The following is a 19691-nucleotide window of genomic DNA, read 5'->3' as shown; positions in this document are numbered from 1 at the left end:
ACTTTAAATGCATTAACACACCTCTATTTCCAGTGTGCACCAAAAGTACAGTAACATGTCAATGAATTAAAGTTATGCAATGAGAATGTATGCTATTTAAATAATTTCTGTATGATTTCCAAATAACATGTACAGAAAGTTTTTAATATTACCTGCTCCAGGACTTCTTTATAGGTAATAGTGGCTTTAGTATTTGTAACAGGACTGTCATAAATGATAGCAATCTTATCTCCTTTACCATTTTCAATATGACGATCGATGGCATTGTAACAAATGTTAAGCATCCCTTCCACAAACCTGAAAAATAATTGGAAAGTAAAAGTGAATGACTTCAAAATATATATTGTTACTTAACTAGGTTTCTATAGTCCTAGTTTGGCAGAGCTGCCCTTAAAAGTGTTTCCCCATGCATGTTATGTCAGGTAATGATGGCTGTAAACTATTTAAGATGGTACAGAAGTGACACTTTTAATAAATATGTATTTATTTTCATGTGCACAAGAAGAAAATATACCTCGCACTTCAAGGTGACAATTTTGTGGATTTTATTGCTTAGGATGAAACTAGAGTACACAGCACCAAAATAATCTACTTTACATGGATGAAATGAATTGTATATAAGTGCAGCACAGATGCATTAAGCTGAGAGGGCAAATAGTAGATGCATGACTGAAGTTTGGGTACCTGCTGTAAAAAGACAGACTTACTGGAAAAATCAATTCTTCTTTGAAAGATGTATATATATATATATATATATGTGTGTGTGTGTGTGTGTGCGCGTATATATACACACACACATATTTGTTTGTTTCAATTAAATGCAATACCCCCAATTTCACAAACAATAGGTTAGTTCTTTTCTGCATGTGTGAAATGCTTCATAATCTGAATAAACAATCAAAATGCACATAAAACATTAATAGCTTTTTGAAAACTTTTCAATTCACCACTCTTTATCTCAATTGCTGAGTGCGTTCCTTTGAAAATAAAGACATAATGTAGATAGATGGAGAAAATTTTTAAGAAAATATAGCTCATTTTCCTGAGCATGGAATTTGCCACTTTTTTAGAAGGAGAGTATTAGATACAAAATACAAGTATAGTAATGGTCCATTTGTTCCAATGTCAGACTAGCAAATATTATAAAAATGCAAAATAACAAGAGGAAAATATTGAAGCAACAAGAAAAAGTCCCATTAAATAGCTGAGTATCACTGTCAGGTCTTCACTCAAAGAGCCCTGTGTGAAATGAAGCAGGGAATTAAGAATGCCTATAGATACAGTGGCAGCAATAAGAAATAACAGATACAGAAGGCAGTAGGAGGAGGAATCATTTAATCAGCATCAAGTGACCCTGTATACATCAGTAATGGTGAATATGATGACCTTACAGTACAGCACAATGAGTAATTAATACAATGATTCTGAATTGCCAAGTGTAATAGATTTGATGTTTGCTCAAAAACATTGTCTCTTCTCCTCACCCTTACTTCTATTAAAAATATTTTGTCTCTTCCTCTTGCCTCCATCTTCATCAGTGGAGAGAACTTCCCTTGACTTTGGGGTCATCCATGTGATGTCAGCTCTGGCTAATAAGCAGTCATGAAGCATGCACTTGCTTGAAAGCGCCTGACACGACGGCTTGCTCTCCTGCACCTACACCCTCTCCAGGAGAAGAGCCTCCAGGTATTACTGCTGCCTCCTCCTCAGCCTGGTGCCAAGAATGAGTATTTGCAGATGGGAGCAGAGCCCAAAAGAAGCAAGGAGCCCAACCCAGCCAGACACATGTCTTAGAACAGCGGCCCCCAACCTTTTCAGCACCAGGGACCGGTTTCATGGAAGACAATTTTTCCACGGACCCGGGGGAGCGGGGGTGCAGGGGGGATGGTTCAGGCAGTAATGTGAGTGATGGGGAGCGATGGGGAGCGGCAGATGAAGCTTCGCTCACTTGCCCGCCGCTCACCTCCTGCTGTGTGGCCCGGTTCCTAACAGGCCACAGACCGGTACTGGTCCGCAGCCCAGGAGTTGAGGACCCCTGTCTTAAAATAACATTTCCAGTTGTGTTGATCCCATGACAACCTACAAATTAACTGATGAATAAATACCTTATGGCTCAGAGATTTTTATGGTGATATGCAGCATAACTGTGGCTATAATTAACTAACGCACCAAGAAAAAGTAAAAAATATTTACTCAATATTTTGGCAGAAATAAGGAAAGATAGTTTATAGAATTTTCCCACAAAATACTTATTCATATTTTTGTGTTTCTGCTTTTATTTCTGAAAAGAATACATTTCAGACACATGAAAGACAGACTCACTGGAACACTTCTTGATGATGTCATTATCCTCTATCTACCACTTCTACTCTACCACTCTTTGTGCTCAATATTGAATTATGCCCATAACATTTCACAAAACAAGGAGCCCACTCGATTCCAAAGATTCATGGAGGACTCACTTTGTCATTTGCCTTATCTACTTCTTACTTGTTCCTTCTAGATTTCTGTTGAAGGAGTTCACAGAGAGTATGTGACCCCAGGTTGACCTGTCAGCTGGACCCAGGCAATCAGAGGATCCCCCCCATCCTTGGAATATGTGTGCCACCTACTATTCCCATACTAGTAGCTGTTTCAAGGACATAGTCTTGAGAAAGCAATGTGTTGTTGAGTCCATCTGGACTGAATATGTGTCTGAACCCAGATAAGGACATTATTTTCAAGATTCTTGTGGGTGGGTGCGGAGATCTACTGATCTCCTGGCCACCCACGACACGCCTCAGATGCAAGTTTCCTTGCTTATTAAATCTGCCACCCACCTACCATTCTGGAGGGGCCTGCCCCTTTCTTTGGGCTCTCCTTGCCCTCCATGAATGGGGGCCAGTTTGCGAACCAACAATATTTTTCATGAAATCTCCTTCCTTTGCCAAATCTTTAATTGACAGAAATTTCTAACATTCTGTATCCATCCCTTTGCTCACTCTACGTACATTCCTTGGGTGATCTCTATACTTTTATGGTTTCAACTTCCATCTTTAGCTCCAGCTCTGATCCCCTTTCTGAACTCCATTCCCTTATAGCCGACAGCCTGCTGGACATCTCTCCTTGGAAATAATAATACGTCCAAAACGATAATCATTTTCACCCCACCTCCAACTCACAGCCCATCTCAACTGCAAACTTGTTCCTCCTGTTTTCCATATTTCAAGGAACCACCTTGCACCCACTGCAAGGTATAGAAACTCAAAAGTTAAATTTGATCCCTCATTCTCCACATTCTATCGATTGTATGTACTGTCACATCTGTCTTTGCAATTGTTCAGTTCTCTCATTGATAACCTGGGTTACAATTCCTTTCTCTTAGTTAATCTCCTTGCCCTAGGTCTTACCCCATCCTCTCAAGTCATCTTCCTTTGCTACTAGAATGTCTTTCCTCAAATTAAATATTATCACATCAAATGGCACTCAAACTCATTTAATACCTTTCCATAAAGCTCAGGATAAAAAGTATATATCTTTAGATGATATAAAAGACCCTTCATCTACTCAGCTTCATTTCCCCTCATGCAACTTCCCATGCTCCAGCTATATTGAATTACAAAATGTGCAATTCCTAGAGTTCACATTATTCAAAGAATTTCTGTGGCTGTTCTTTCTGTGGCTGTCCTTCTCCTTTACCACCGCCCTCTCCCAGGTAGTTCCAAAGACCTGTGCACATATCTCTACAATACTACTTATCATATTACATTAACAATTAGTCCACTTACTTAAATGTTTCCCTCATTTTACTATAACCTGACAGCAGAGACTATATTTTCCTTATAGTCTGAGGATCTATATATTAGGCACCCAATAAATATTTGATAAATGAAGAATGAAAATATTAGTAAACCTTCAAGACACTTTGGATTTAGGATCCATGTACAGTAGCCAGGGTAGTTTTTACTACTTTATTTTAAAGTTGAGTGAATGGAGTCTTAAAAAGAATAATGCACAGGACATTTGGCTAAGAATTGGAAAAAGCCATACCTGCAACTCAAGTCTCTGGACATCCTGACTGGTGTCCTAGTCCACAATATCCTATTAATTCATTCATTTAAAAATATATATTTTTTCTATCCTTGAGTTCACTGATCCTTTCCTTTGTGGTTTTCATTCTGCTGTCGAACCAATTCAGTGAGTTTTTATTTTCATTATCATATTTTTCAGTTCTAAAATTTCCATTTGTTTTTTTCTTTACATCTTTTATTTCTTCGCTGAGTTTTTCTATTTAATTGAGGCTTTTTAAAAAATGTTTCCAATGTGTTCGTAGTTGCTCGTTTAAGCATTTTTTTATGATGGCTGCTTTAAAAATCCTTGTCCAATAATTCCAGTCTCTGTCACCTCAGTGTTAGCATCTACTGATTGCTTTTCTCATTCAAGTTGATATTTTCCTGGTTCTTGGTATGACAAGTGATTTTTGTTTGTATCCTGGACATTATAGGTATTTTATTAGGAGATTCTGGAGCTTATTTAAAGATCGTATTTAAATCTTCTGTTTTATCAGGCCTCCTCTGATATTGTGTCAGTGGGGGAGGGAGACAACTCATTACCACCAGGTTCAGGTGTAAGTTCCAGCCCCCCATTAGGCCTCCACTGACACTCATGAGAGTAAGGGGTACCTCATTACTGCTGAGCTAGGGTAAAAGTTCAGGATCCCACTAGGCTTCCATTACATCATCCTGGCTGATAGTGGGGAATGGCACCTCATTTCGCCTCCCCACATGGACTCCACTGACAATGCCAGGGGCAAGATCCTTCTTACCTCTTTATCTTAGCCATAATGAAAGTTCCAATTCCTGATATAACTTTCTCTAACACCACCAGGGGAGGTGGCGATGTTTAGGACACCTTGTCACAGCCTGGTAAGAGTAGAAGTCTAGGTTCTCTATCACCTTTTCACTGGTGAAGATGGGATGGGAGCCACAGAGCCTTCCATAGTGTTTGACTGTATTAGGGAAGTTACTGGCCAAAAATGTCGTCTTGGCAGGCTGTCCCTCTCCACCCCTTTTATCTTTGAGGGGGAAGGTCCAAAGACGTTTTTGTTGGAACTTTTTTTCTGCACCCATTGGTGTTTCTAGGTTGCCACCTTCTCCAGCACTCAGTATAGGATATATAAGACAAGAAAGAAAACCCAAGGAACGCAGTGCCATGTCATTTCTCATGTCCCAAAGTTCCTAGCTGATTTGGTTTCTTCTCTCCTCCTTTCAGAGTCTTCTTATGTGTATTTTATATATAATGTCCTATGTTTTTAGCTATATTTAACAGGATGAATAGGAAAAAGTGCATTTTGTCCAACTTGTCCCGAAAGTTTCTAAGTAATATTTATTGATCCCTTATTCTAGATCAATATTTCATGTGTATGAAATCATCTAATCAAAAAACAACCCTAGGGACCCTTGTGCACTGTTGATGGGAATGTAAATTGGTGCAGCCACTATGGAAAACAGTATGGAGGTTCCTCAAAAACTTAAAAACAGAACTACCATAAAATCCAGCAATTCCATTTCTGGGTGTTTACCTGAAGAAAATAAAAACATTAATTCAAAATGATATATGCACCCTTATAACTATTTACAATAGTCAAAATGCAGAAGCGACCTAAATGTCCATCAATAGATGTGTTGAGTTGATCAAGAAGATATACATACATACATACACACACACACACACACACACACACACACAGGAATATTACTCAACCATAAAAAAGAATGAAATTGTGCTATTGGACGTAGAGGGTACTATGCTAAGTGAAATACATCAAAGAAAGACAAATACCATATATTCTCACTTATATATGGAATATAAAAAAACAAAACAAATTAACAAACAAAACAAAAGAGAAACAGACATACAGATACAGGGAACAAATCGGTAGCTGCCAGAGGGGAGGTGGATAGGGGTTTGGGCAAAATATGTGAAGGGGAATTAAGAGATACAAACTTCCAGTTATAGAATAAATAAGTCACAGGGATGTAGTATACTACATAAGGATGTAATATAGTCAATAATACTGCAGTAACTTTGTATGGAGCTAGACAGTTACTAAACTTATCATGATGATCATTTCATAATGTATTTTATTGTCAGATCACTCTGTTGTACAGCTGAAAAATGACACAATATTGTACATCAACTGTACTTCAACTTTAAAAAAAACCTACCCTATGAGGTAGGTACTATTGTAAACCCCATTTTATGTATGAGGAAACTCATCTGACAGCAACTTGCTAAAGGCAGCTTTTACGGAACCAACCCCATGAACATCAAACAGCAGTAACTCTACAGGCAATACTCAAAGAACTTCAGATTTTCTTTCCAATTATTTGCAAATTTTGGGTGGTTTAATATTTAAATTACTTGTACCCTAGCATTTTCTTTTTGAAGGATGCCGTTAAAGAAACTTAAAGAATTTTAAGGGTACCCTTTGGGACAGACAGGAAGGAAATTCAAGCAGAGGGAAAGGCCTGCAAGCAGTGTTAAGCAAGAACTGTTGGAGGAAGTAACACATTGGCATGGCTCCAGAAATGGTTATAGGTAATGAATATACCACTATAAACTGGCTAAATTTAAGGACTGGTTTACTGCGGATGACTGGACCAAGTGACCTGCAAAGGGCCTCCTGGCTCAAAGATTTGATTTTTCTACTGTGAGAAGATTCTTATTTCAGTTAAAATCAAATCATTTCAGTAAATGTCAACTGAATGCCTTCTATGTGCTGTCTCTTCAGTACCCCTTCTAAATTTATGAGAAGGTTTTAAATGGTTTGTCTCCCCAGATTATTAAAATAACTAATGCTCACTGCAGAAAACTGAGAAAATATACTTTGGAGTATTTTATATTTTCTATATGTAAATATTCTGTCTCTATGTTTAATAGTACATTATGGGTTTTTTCCAATGATCTGAACAACTCTCAGAATGCGTTTAATGAAGGCATAATATTCCATTCAACTGCTGTTCAGTAACAGCCTCCGCAGCACTATTTAAGCACAAAGTTACCCTGCATTGTTGCAAATTCCTTTTCACAATATTTTCGTAATTTAAAATGATCCCAGGATGATGTTTCTTGTAGAGAAATATTGGTCACACTGCTTTTTATTACATATGCCAGCAAGATTCCTACAATCAAGCACACACACACTTTCACACATCAAACAACCAAACTGCTTTCCGGAAATATTGAATCAATTTATATTACCGTCATCATTACCTGAAAGTTCATTTTATCACACTCCTCTAAACACAGATTCTTCTCAATCTTCTGCAATTTTAGCAGCAGTTTTAGAAGTTTTAATTTTGGTTTATGTGATTACTAGTATTAAACACGTCTTACCAATTTTTTTTTTTTTGTACGTGGGCCTCTCACTGTTGTGGCTTCTCCCGTTGCGGAGCACAGGCTCCGGACGCACAGGCTCAGCGGCCATGGCTCACGGGTCCAGCCGTTCCACGGCATGTGGGATCTTCCTGGACCGGGACACGAACCCGTGTCCCCTGCATCGGCAGGCGGACTCTCAACCACTGCACCACCAGGGAAGCCCTGTCTTACCAATTTTTAAAAGTTCTTTATATAGGACATTGAATTAAGTCTGACATTGTTACAAGTTATATTCTCAGTTTATTCACTAATTTTAATTCATAGTGTTTCCTGATATAAAGATATTTTAAGTTTGTATGTAGTCAAATAAACTCATAATTTTCCTTCACAATTTTTCCCTCTAAGATAATTCATACTACTCTCTTCTGATTTAATTTTTTATATTGATACCTTAAATGTACCATTAATTTATTCATATATGCATATAATCTGTATGTAAAATCTGTTATATATTATACACATGTACTATGATATGTGTGTATATATATTATATATAGATATATATATATTATGATGTGGCAGTACAATTATATTTATTTATCAGTAGTCAATTTGCCAAGCATCATTTTTTGACTAATCCTTACTGTCCTCATTCATCTGTGATGCTGCATTCTTCCCATACGTATTAGTATTTTATATATACACACACACACATACACACACACACACACACACACACATATACATATATCAGCAACTTTGTCAGGGCTATATAGCTACTAGATAGAACTACTGGAATATTCTACCAATAGAGTCTTTGACTAGCTCTCTTTTTAAACTCAGTCAGATTTAATTCTGTTGCAGAAAGGAAAAATTTCATACTCTTTATCCTACCCAACCCCTGCCCTGAATTCCTTCTGCAGAAAACTGGAAGCAACCTGAATGTAACCCATAACCTACTTGAATAACAGAAAAAAATATAAACCTGAAATAAAATTGAAAGCAATATGGAGCCACTAGCAATGGTGCTAGCCCCAGATCAGAACAGTGGAAAAAAATTTTAACATATAAAACAGATAGGAGCAAAGTGACTGCTTAATCCAGAAATCATGAGAAACATGACAGATCCAAGGGTATGATACTGAAAGATTTCCGTGACATTTTATATACTGCTAAGTTAAAAGGAAGAAAAGGAAGGTGTAGAAAAATTTATAGAGCCATACCACAGAATACTCTACATTCATGAGGAACCTATAAACCCTAAGAAGGAAATACAAAGGCTCACCAAAAAACCTCTCTCGGGCTTCCCTGGTGGCACAGTGGTTGAGAGTCCACCTGCCAATGCAGGGGACACGGGTTCGTGCCCCGGTCCGGGAAGATCCCACATGCCGCGGAGCGGCTGGGTCCGTGAGCCATGGCCGCTGAGCCTGCGCGTCCGGAGCCTGTGCTCCGCAACGGCAGAGGCCACAACAGTGAGAGGCCAGCGTACCGGAAAAAAAAAAAAAAACCTCTCTCAATAAAACTCTGAAATAACTCCCAGATCAGAGGGAGGTAGGAATAAAGAATGGGCATTGATGTTTAGATGGAAAATTAAGACATAATCAAACACACACACATCATACAATACTTAACCTGTCTAAAGTCTTTCTAAACTAAGTATAATTTCTGCATGGATGATCGTCCCAAAGATTCAGGACCTGTAAAATAGGAACAAGGCTCTGTACAACTTCTAAGAGGCCTAGAAACTCTACATACGGTTGCCACATGGAAATCCCCTCTTCTCCCTCAAACAATTATAGGAAGAATGACTCTAGCAATCAAAACCTGTATTCATTGACAAGTGAACAAGGATCCTTACTTGGGTTTTGAAATGTACTCAGCTACCTGCTGAATCTTGACACTCAGATGAGCATATGTGTGTGTGTGTGTGTATGTGTGTGCATTTATGTGTGTGTATATGAGTTAGAAGACAAAATAAAGCTGAGGTGTGGGGAGGGCATACTCTTAATATAAATAACAAGGGGAAAGGTATATTTGCAACTTCAATAATATTTAAAGTGTTCCTACAAGTCAATAAGAAAAAAAATTTAAATCCAATAGGCAAAGAATTTCAGCACACTACCCATAGAGAAAAAAAATGATAATGGCCAATAAACATAAAAACAGTGCTCAGTCTTACAAACACCAGGAAAATGAACATTAAAACAATAATGAGATGCCATTTTTCTAAACTGGATTGGTATAAAAATATAATACACACTGTTGGTGAAAGAAAAGAGAAACTGGCATTCTCAAGTAAAGTTGGTAAGCAAATAAATTAGTTCAGCAATTTAGGAGTGGATATATATACTTATCTCCAAAATGTACTTTTAACTTAACCAAAGCAAGTTGCTTACATGTTCATCTCTGTTGCATAAAAGCACAAGAAGGAGTCTAGAAAAATGGACAAGAAAATATTAACAGTAAACTCTGGGTAAGAGAAAGTTAGGGGACAGTATGGAGAAGGGATGGTCTATATTTTTATATGACACGTACTTCCTCTGTTATTTAATTTTTATGAGCATGTATTTATATATTGAATACATGATTTAAATATATTTAAATAACATTAAAAGCTTTAACAGTCTAGATGGCTTGTCTCCTGATGTGACTCAATCATCAACTCTATAATCAGTATAACTACCATTAATGAAAAACATTCTAATTTAATAAAAACACCTTCTTGAATATTCTTCTGGTAAAAAGAAGCATTTCTTACACTTATGATAACATCTAAACTCAGTTTTAAGAACTAAAATTTGGACCATAAAAACTTCCTTCTTTTTATTGTTCTCACCGGTATTAACTTCAAGCAGCAGCTGAACAGTCAATAATAAATAGCTAGATAGAATCTTCAAATCACATAGAGAGATCTGTCATAAATCTGTGGTCATCATTCCTGCTGTCCATATCATTTTGGTTGTCCTCATTCCAGGCACTTGTAAGACTGCACTTTCATATACACTTGAAATGAGGTGTGGCCATGTGGCTTGCTCTGGCCCGTGCAATGGCAACAGAAGGAATGCAAGGAGTCTTCAAGAGCAAATGCATGCTGACAACTTCTCCTTCTCCCTGCCACAAGGATACTCCAAATGGCAACTGCACTATTAGCTTATATCCTTGAGTGAGGATGGATGACATGGAGCAAATCTCTTGGGTAACCCAAGATAAACCTGTAGTATAAGTGAGATACTCCTGGGCTATTTTAAAACGGGGAGATTTGAGGGTTGTTTATTCCTACAGTATAACTTAATCTATCCTGATACAAAAGTCTTAAGATCCATAAATTTTCACAAATTCAAACAAGCTTTAAAATTGTCATATTTCATAATTTAAAAGGCAAAGGGATGCATTCCAGGACAAACGAAACAGGAGGAATCTCAGCTAGTGTAATTCTATAGTCACTACAGTAATGTTAGATTCCTTGAAAAGGAGTCAGAGACAAGCCATCATCATCAGTGTCTGAGTTCACAGAGGCGGGGCTTGAGGGTATGCAGAAAGGGCTCAGAAAAAAAAGAAAGGTTCTGAAATTCGTTCTAGATGTCCTGAACATAATTTTCTATTTTCCTTTGCCTTTTTCTCATCAAGCCCTGCTAGCTTACATCTAGCATAAAACCTTGGACTCAGCTCTTTGGAAAAAATCTGCCGAGTTGTATTTCTTCTGTTCTTCACTTTAGCTGACCTAAGTCTTCTCTGTCTTTCCTAATATTTGATTCTAGCCTACCCTGCATTTGACTTTGGCTTTCTTCATCAAATGAGTTAGACTGGAGTGTGTACTTGACCCACACATTGGGCTAAGTCAGTGAATGTGGGTGGATGTCTAAAAGATTTTTAAGAGGTAGGGAGCCTGACAAGCGCCATGGTCTTGATCTCTGGATGCCAGAAAAAGCTACTGGCAAATTTTCACATGATTCTTCTGTTCCCATCAATTCCTATAACCATCAACTTCCCCTCTGTTGAGGGCTAAATTTTCTTTTTTAAGCATGTATTTATTGTCAGTTTTCAAACATTACAAAAGGAAATAAAATGCTGACACTCAAAAAAAATAAATAATCCTCGTGTCAGAGGGGAAAATTGATAGCATTTACTCTGTGGATTTGATTACCCAGCAATGTAAAGTTAAATTGGTAAAGTCTAAAATGTTCCTCTCAATTCCACCACTGCCTCCTTTGCCAAGAATAAAATTGATTTAATATACTTTCAACAGTGTAGCCTATGAAACTCTTTCACAAACTGTCATATTTTGACTTGCATAAAATAACTGTTGAAAGCTTCCTCCAGCACAACCATATTTAGTGGTGACAATGTTGTAACCCTCTCTGTACTCTCAGCTGCTCTGTACTCTGCAAATTTTCATTATTAAATAACTGGAAAGTCTAACTTATAATTTACCTTCTGATATGAGTTTACTTCCTTCAGATCAGATTATAATTTCCTTCCTTGATGACCTATGTGGGTCTTCATTTCATCACAGTTTCAGAAAAAAACAAAAACAAACTCCAAGCTCTTTTTCAAAAGTTAAATAAACCTGAAGCCAACATACTGAGAACAATTCAAAGATGATGAATACATTTGGTTATTTGTATACTAAAACACTAAATCTATATACTAAAATAGTGATGAACATATAATCTTTATAATTGATAATTCATTATTTTATAAGAAGACTATGGCAGATTATAACCCCCAGTATTAACTGTCAATAACCCTTTTAAAACATTTTTCTGTTCAACAAATTTAACAGTAAATAATTTGTTGTCGATTAGAACTGAGACTGTGAAGGAAGGGGAAAAAATATAACTGGGTACATGTTCTCCACTCTGAAAGGCAGACTAATTTGCAATAACTATAAGAAGAAGCAAAACGTGGCAAATTTCCTGACAGAAGTACAAACTAAGTATGATGAAAGCGCAATAAAAAAGAGTTTAATTCCAACTGCAGATATGTGGTAAGGAGAGAGCTGGATGTTGTAAGTAATGCATCAATAGCTAACAGCTTGGGCTTTCAAGTCAAAAGGCCAGAGTTCAAATCTCAGACATGTTGTTTACTAGCTGTATGACTGTAGGCAAATTAACATGTCTAGGCCTTTCTTCCCTCATCTGTGAAACTAGGAAAATAAAATAAAAACCAACTACATAGCACTTACCAAGACAATACTACGAGCATTTAATACAAATTAATTCATTTAATTCTCTTAACAACTCTGTGTGTATACTAATATCACCCTCATTTTACAGATGAGGAAACTGAGGTATAGAGAAGTTAAGTGGCCTATCTGAGGTCCACACTGGAGCGTGACAAGCTGGGACTGGATGTCAGGCTGTCAGGCTCTGAGTCACAACCACTATTCTGTGTGGATGAGTTAATGTGAGAGAACTCTACACCCACCATGAGCACAATTTTATACACATTTCATTGACTCCTTTCAGTAATGCTATGAGGTGATTACTATCACTACATACATCTACAAACGAGCATCTGGCTTAGATGAATTATGAAAGAACACTTTTGTGGCAATGGATACAATGAGCTGGAGCAGGACAAGAGGAGAGAGGACTGATAGAGATATTTTGCAATAATCAAGTGTGATGATAAAGATGGAAATGAGGGAGAGATCTGAGAAATACAGAAGAATGAAAAGAAAATTTTTAGAGTAAAAACAGGAAGAGAATGAAAAAAGTATCTATCAAAGAAACCGGGACTCTAGAAGGGTCAGCAACCCTAGCCTCACGCCAAATCTGGACCACCACCTGTTTGTGTAAATAAAGTTTTATTGAAACACAGCCACACTCAGTTGTTTATATATTCTCTGTGGCTGCTTTTGCTTGACAACAGCAGAACAGAGCGGTTGCAATGGAAGCTATCTGGCCTGCATAGCCAAACATATTTACCATTTTGCACCTTAAAGAAAAACTCTGCCAATCCTTGCTCCAGAGAAGCCCTGTCCAACAGAAATTTCTGTGATGATGGAAGTGTTTCATATCTCCACTGCTCAACAGGGTAGCCACTAGCCACAAGTGGCTGGCTAAATTTAAATTCAAACTAATTAAAAGTAAATAAAATTTAAAATTTAGTTCTTCAATTGCACTAGCCACCTTTCAAATACTCAATAGCATCATTAGCTAACATAAATTAAATTTTATTTAATTTTAATTAAATTAAACTTAAATTTAAATAACCACAGATGGCTTACTGACTACTATATTGAACAACACAGTTGTGGGGAATTTCAAAGAGGTAGATGTGGTCCCCAGAGTTAAATACTACAGAGAGGCCAAGCAAGGTAAGGACTTCAAATCAGTCCATAGAATTAAGCAACAAATAGGCACTGATGAACTTTGGGAGAGTAATTCGGGTAGAGTGACAAGGCCTGAGGCCACCTTTCAGTGGATGCAAGAGTGTAAGGGAGAGGAGGACCTGGAGAATAGACAACATGGCCAAGAAGTTAGCATGTAAAGAGAAGGGGAATGTTCTAGCTCCTCTTATCTTGTACAAATCTTTCAACTGAATTTTATTAAAAGAGAAGGGTGAAACATGAAGGTAGCTGAGGGAACAGGGACTGAAAACTAATGGAAATACTGTTTGTTTTTTAATGGCATTGGCAAATGGGAAAGTAAAAAACAGGGCAAAGTTCAGGTTCTGTTTTGGAAGTCCAAGTGCATCAGTGCCACTGAAAGAAGAGATGTGTGTTTTGGGGTGGGAGCATAACAAGAGCTAAGGCAAGAAAGAGCCCTGCAAACCTTACCTTAAAAGCCCTGAATACCTCGTTAAGAAAGGGGAGGCCATTAAAGGGGAATGCCCTCTTCAGAAAGGGATTTCAGGTCACTCTTGGGAGGCAAACGAGGAAACAGAATCAGTGAGGATCTACTGACTAGCCTAGAAAGTAACAGGATTAAAAAAAAAATGTGGGGGAGGTATAGAAACAAATCAAAGGAGCTAGAAGTAGGAAGAAGGGTGCATCAAAGAAAACTGAGGTCACATCATCTCTGTGTATCAGGTTTATGTTCTCTTTAAGGGACACCTGAAATAAGAAAGAAAAATACATAATTTTGAAGTAAGAGAGGGAGTAACATTTTGTTAATTACCGATAATGTGCCAGGTTCTGAGTTTGGTAAATCATTTAATCCACGCACTACCCCTTCAGGAAGACAGTGTTATTCCTATTTTACAGACGAGAAATGAGGCTTAGAGAGGTCAAATAACTTCCCAGAATTATCAAACTAACACATGGCACACTGGAACCCAGTGCTTTCCCACTCCAGGGAAAATATGATGAATTTCCAATTTTCCATGTCTGTGTGCTAATTTGAGTAATTCTTATATCCTCACTAGACACTGTTTCCTGTGGGCAAAGACCATGTGCTAGCTCATTAATGGCACACAGCAAATTCTCAATAATTATTTTTATCTTTTTTAACATTTTTTAATTAATTAATTTTATTTTTGGCTGTGTTGGGTCTTCGTTGCTGCACGTGGGCTTTCTCTAGTTACAGTGAGCAGGGGCTACTCTTCGTTGTGGTGTATGGGTTTCTCATTGCAGTGACTTCTCGTTGCAGAGCATGGGCCCTACGCACGCGGGCTTCAGTAGTTGTGGCATGCGGGCTCAGTAGTTGTGGCTCGCGGGCTTAGTTGCTCCACGGCACGTGGGATCCTCCTGGACCAGGGCTCGAACCTGTGTCCCCTGCATTGGCAGCGGATTCGTAACCACTGTGCCACCAGGGAAGTCCCTCAATAATTATTTTTAAATATATGTTACAAGTGTGAATGAATGTGAATTGAAGTAGTACTCTTCTGACACATTAACACAAATAAGTAAAAGAGTCTCATGAGGTAACTGCTCAGCAAAAACAATGACGCGCTCAAAAGACTACTATTGCACACGAACAGAGAAGGCTTTAAGCATTTTTAAGAGAGCATCATATTGCTTTGTTCACACTGTGACATCCCATCTAAATTACAGGTACTTGGCCTTGGGCAGTATGAACTGACTGTTCCGGGAAACCCTCCAAATTGGGTAACTGCTTACTTGGGGCAGCATAATAACCTCATGTTAATTGAACCACTAGGATATTGTTTTTGTAAAAGTAGTTGGAAAGCACATCTCTCTATAGGACAATATTTTAACAGGGAAACATAACGCAAAGAGAAATCTGTTCTTTAGCCCTACTGATACTTTCCACATGAGTACACTCAGAACCTGGCCCCATCCCACTAGCTTTCGCCACAGATTGCCCTCATCTCAGCATGAAAGGACAGCCCAGGCATCTACACCTCTGCCAGATCATCTCGGATTAAAACTGAGTGAATTGCCAGTGAGAAATGCAGCCAACAGGAAAAAGAATAAAAAGAAAGGCTTTCAAGAAATCAATACCTGTTATCTGAACTGGATCCACTGTCAACAGAGAGAGAAGGCATGAATGAATGATCCTAAAGATCCCCAGGTTGTGAGTCATGCTTGGCAGCTAAATTCAAAGCAGAAGATGAGGACACTTGTTTTATTTTTATTCTAGAGGAAATGCAGGAAAAACAAAGAATTGAAGCAAAAGGAAATGGGATTCAGCTCAATTCAAATGAGGAAAAGATAAAATTATAATTAAAACTAAAGGTCAAATGTAAAAGTGAAGATAGACATGTTTAAATTTCAAAGCATAAATTTATTAAAATTTAAATATAATCCCCAATAAATATATGTTTAAAAGTACATTCGAAAGGAAAGTAAACTTCATCAGTCAGCCCTATTCAAGACAGCTACTTAGGACACTCTTTGGAGCAGTGGTTCTCAACCAGCCGACTCGGAAACAGGTCATGATGAGCTCATAAGGAACCAAACTCCAAATCAGAGCAGGTTCCTAGAAAACCAGACAGAGACCAGGATGCCCACGGGGACCCTAAGCAGGTAACCCTGAAACCTCAGAACCATCCAGGGAATCAGGAGGGGGCAGAAGAGGAGGTACACTCTCCAATGTGAACCGATATTTGTTGGAAGGGAGAGAAGATGCCTTTTAGCATTTAATCCTAATGATAGCCATGACAACGTGATGAAGAAGGAACAAAAAGGAAAGGGGGAGAGGGAGAAAGAAGAGAGAGCAGCCCCAGCACCATGCAGGGCAGGAGAAAGCCAATTTGTTGACAGTGTCATCTTGCTCTGGTTAAGGAGGAATGGGAAGAAAGGGGAGAAATAGGTAAGGATTGAAACTAATGTGCTCTAAACCTTAGGACTTTAGGACTGCATATTTTTTCTGTGTTCATATTACATCTTCATCTTAACTATCCATTTCTCTCTCTTTAAGGCTATAACTCAGGCAGAATGATACGCTGCAATGTTCTGATGAAACTGTCCTCTACAGCTGATGCTCCCAGAAGGCAGACACCACATTCATTAACTCATTCTGCACACTTAGCTCATGTCCACAGAGAGATGTCCTATACAAGCTCTTATTAAAGTGGAAGGATACAATCAATCATTTTAGAAGGTCTAAAAAGAACTTTTTCTTCCCATTGAGCCTTGTAAATTATTCTGAGATTGTTTCTACAAAGACTATGTAATTGAGGGAGATACACAGGGAGCATCAATTTTGTTTGTTTTATTGCTTAAATTAAACGATCTGAAGCAAATGTGACACAATGTTAAGAGTTTACAACGCACAATGTTAAGAGTTTACAACGCCCAATGTTCAGGGTCCACTAAATTATTACCTTTATTTATTCTCTAAATGTTTCATAAGGAAAAAGACTGTGGAGTCAATATTTTGACAATATACATCAGAAAGTGTATAATTTCTCTTTGACCCAGAAATCTTCTAAGAATTCATCAGCAAGAAGGAAGGAAAGAAAGAAACAGAGAGAAACAGATGGACAGTCAGACACAGGGACAGAGAAATCTTTGGAACGCTGCGTCCAGAAAAGCAAGTATTTCTGCAAGTAAAGAGAAACCACCCAAAAATCAACAGGAAGGGATTGTGAAATAAATAATCTTACATTCACCCAATATGTTTAAATATTCTGCATACACTAAAAATCATGAAATAGAAGAATAGAGGAATGGAAACATCACAACTTATTCCAAGTGGGAAAATGAGTTATCAAACAATAAGAACAGTATAATTCTATTTTTCTGTAAGAACAAAAATAGAGACCCAGAGAGTCAAACAGACTGACAAACAGACAGATATAATAGATTTTTAAAAGGCACAACACATACACATACAAAAATGTGTGTGTACAAAAACTGGTGGTGAATCTGAATAAGGTTTGCCATCTAACTAACTATCGTACAAATGTCAGTTTTGGTTTTGATAATGTACTATAGCCATGTAAGATGTTACCATTGGGGAAAGCTGAGTGATGGGTACAAATGACCTCTTTCTACTATTTTTGCAACTTCTTATGAGTCTACAATAATTCCAAAATAAAAATTTAAAAAGAAAATAAAAGACTGAAGGGAAATATACCGACTATACCAAGATATATACTAAGAATTATTTACATATTGAACTATAATTGATATTCCACCTATTTTGGCTTTCCTGAGTTCATCTAATTAAAACTTAAAGTAATACTGCACCTTTGTGGGGGAAAAGCATAAACCTAAATTTCAATCAGAATTACTTTTGAATAACAAATGTCAATGAAAAGTAATTCAAAACTTAGATCTCAAACCTAGGCTTTATGATTATAAAACCGCTGCTCCTTTACTTAAGCCAGATTATATCCCCTCCAATTTCCCACCTTCACTCTCACCAAAACAACTTTACACATAGACAGAAACTAAATCCAACTTAACTAACCAGATACCACTGAGTGTAAGTTAAAACATTAAGAAAAGTAACCTACTGTGTAGCACAGGGAACTCTACTCAGTGCTCTGTGGTGACCTAAATGGGAAGGAAATTCAAAAAAGAGGGGATATATGTATACGTATAGCTGATTCACTTTGCTGTACAGTAGAAATTAACACAACACTGTAAAGCAGCTATACTCCAATAAAAACTAATAAAAAAAGAAAAGTAGACACATTTTTTGTCTTTTTTCCCTAGTTTTATCATCAAAAAATCTAAGAACAAGGTCACAAACTACATCTTTGCTCTATCCTTGCCAATTCTGCCACTATCTACATATCATATCATAGATAAAACATTTTCCACTCACATTTCGATAATTTGAAACTTGGACACAGTGCAGCCTGCTCAATTATCCAAGAGTTCACTATCCAGCTGGTGCTAACCAAGCCCATTATGTCTCTTTATTCTCTTTTTTGTTACTTGTCTTTTCTTCACCTTCCTGTGTGTTAGCCCCTCTAGCAGAAAATGAGAGGCTGCACAAAGGGATAAAATTAAAATTGGTTGACTCTTTTATCTATTAAAGGATTCAGTGGTTACAAAATGACCACTGTTCATCAAAATGTGAGCCTGAGTGTTCTAGTTACTCACACCTCAACAGTCAAAGGTAATTCAGAGTAGATTGTCAAATAAAAGCAAATTTTATTACCCATATTTTCAGAAAATAATAACTAAATATCACTCATGATTACTCTCCTTTTATTAAACAGGAAAATGAAAGCTATCTCATTACAAGCAAAAACACTTTTTTTCTTTGATGTATGAAATCATACCTCAAAGTTATACTTTACCTGGACTCTCATTCAGCACCTGGAATAGTGCCTGGCATGTAGAAGGCATTCAAACATTTGATGAGTGAACAAGAGAAAGAATGAGAGAATAAATGAAGGAACAATTGAGTTAGGAATGGATAAGTTCTAGAACCAAAAAACTCCACTTTTAACAGGTCAACAAACGTGTGTGTGTGTGTGTGTGTGTGTGTGTGTGTCTGTGTGTGGGCATCTGACTTGCTTTTAAATCTGTTAACACCAGTAGTATGAGGATAAAACAGGACTAACTGGAGAGGAAATATGACACAATGAGAAGCTGATACACTCTAAAGTCTAACAGATTTGGTTTTTCATCCAAGATCTTCCACCTGCATTCTAAGTGAACATGAGCTAGTTACTTAACTTTCCCTAAATTCTTCTTTAAGAATGTATTCTCTTGAGAAGTTAAAAAAACTATGGTAAGGAGTATTACTGGTGCTATTCTTACTGTGATAATATATTTTGTATTGTGTAACACTTCAACACACACAAACACACTCACATATGTGCATGCACACACACTCATACAAGTACACATGTACAGAGTAAAATCATCTTTTAGGATTTAAGAGATTTTGATTTGAGTATTATCATTTCCATCAAATACAATATTTGAAATAACTAGATATTTAATAAGAAAATGAAAA

At 37.3% G+C, this 19691-nt stretch overlaps 1 protein-coding gene across 6 annotated transcripts in view; it reads right to left on the bottom strand.

The window, feature by feature from the left end:
• ACSS3 (acyl-CoA synthetase short chain family member 3) overlaps window positions 1–19691 on the bottom strand; it is a 144488-nt gene that overhangs the window by 110080 nt on the left and 14717 nt on the right. For all 6 annotated transcript variants that reach the window (XM_067697458.1, XM_067697463.1, XM_067697459.1 and 3 more), the window contains one exon: window positions 153–297. In XM_067697458.1, the coding sequence (XP_067553559.1) occupies window positions 153–297 (145 nt within the window). The remainder of the gene's footprint in view (window positions 1–152; window positions 298–19691) is intronic.

The sequence above is a fragment of the Pseudorca crassidens genome, chromosome 11, assembly GCF_039906515.1.
Source record: "Pseudorca crassidens isolate mPseCra1 chromosome 11, mPseCra1.hap1, whole genome shotgun sequence".
Taxonomy (NCBI): domain Eukaryota; kingdom Metazoa; phylum Chordata; class Mammalia; order Artiodactyla; family Delphinidae; genus Pseudorca; species Pseudorca crassidens.
This window is presented reverse-complemented; position numbering and strand designations above follow the sequence as displayed.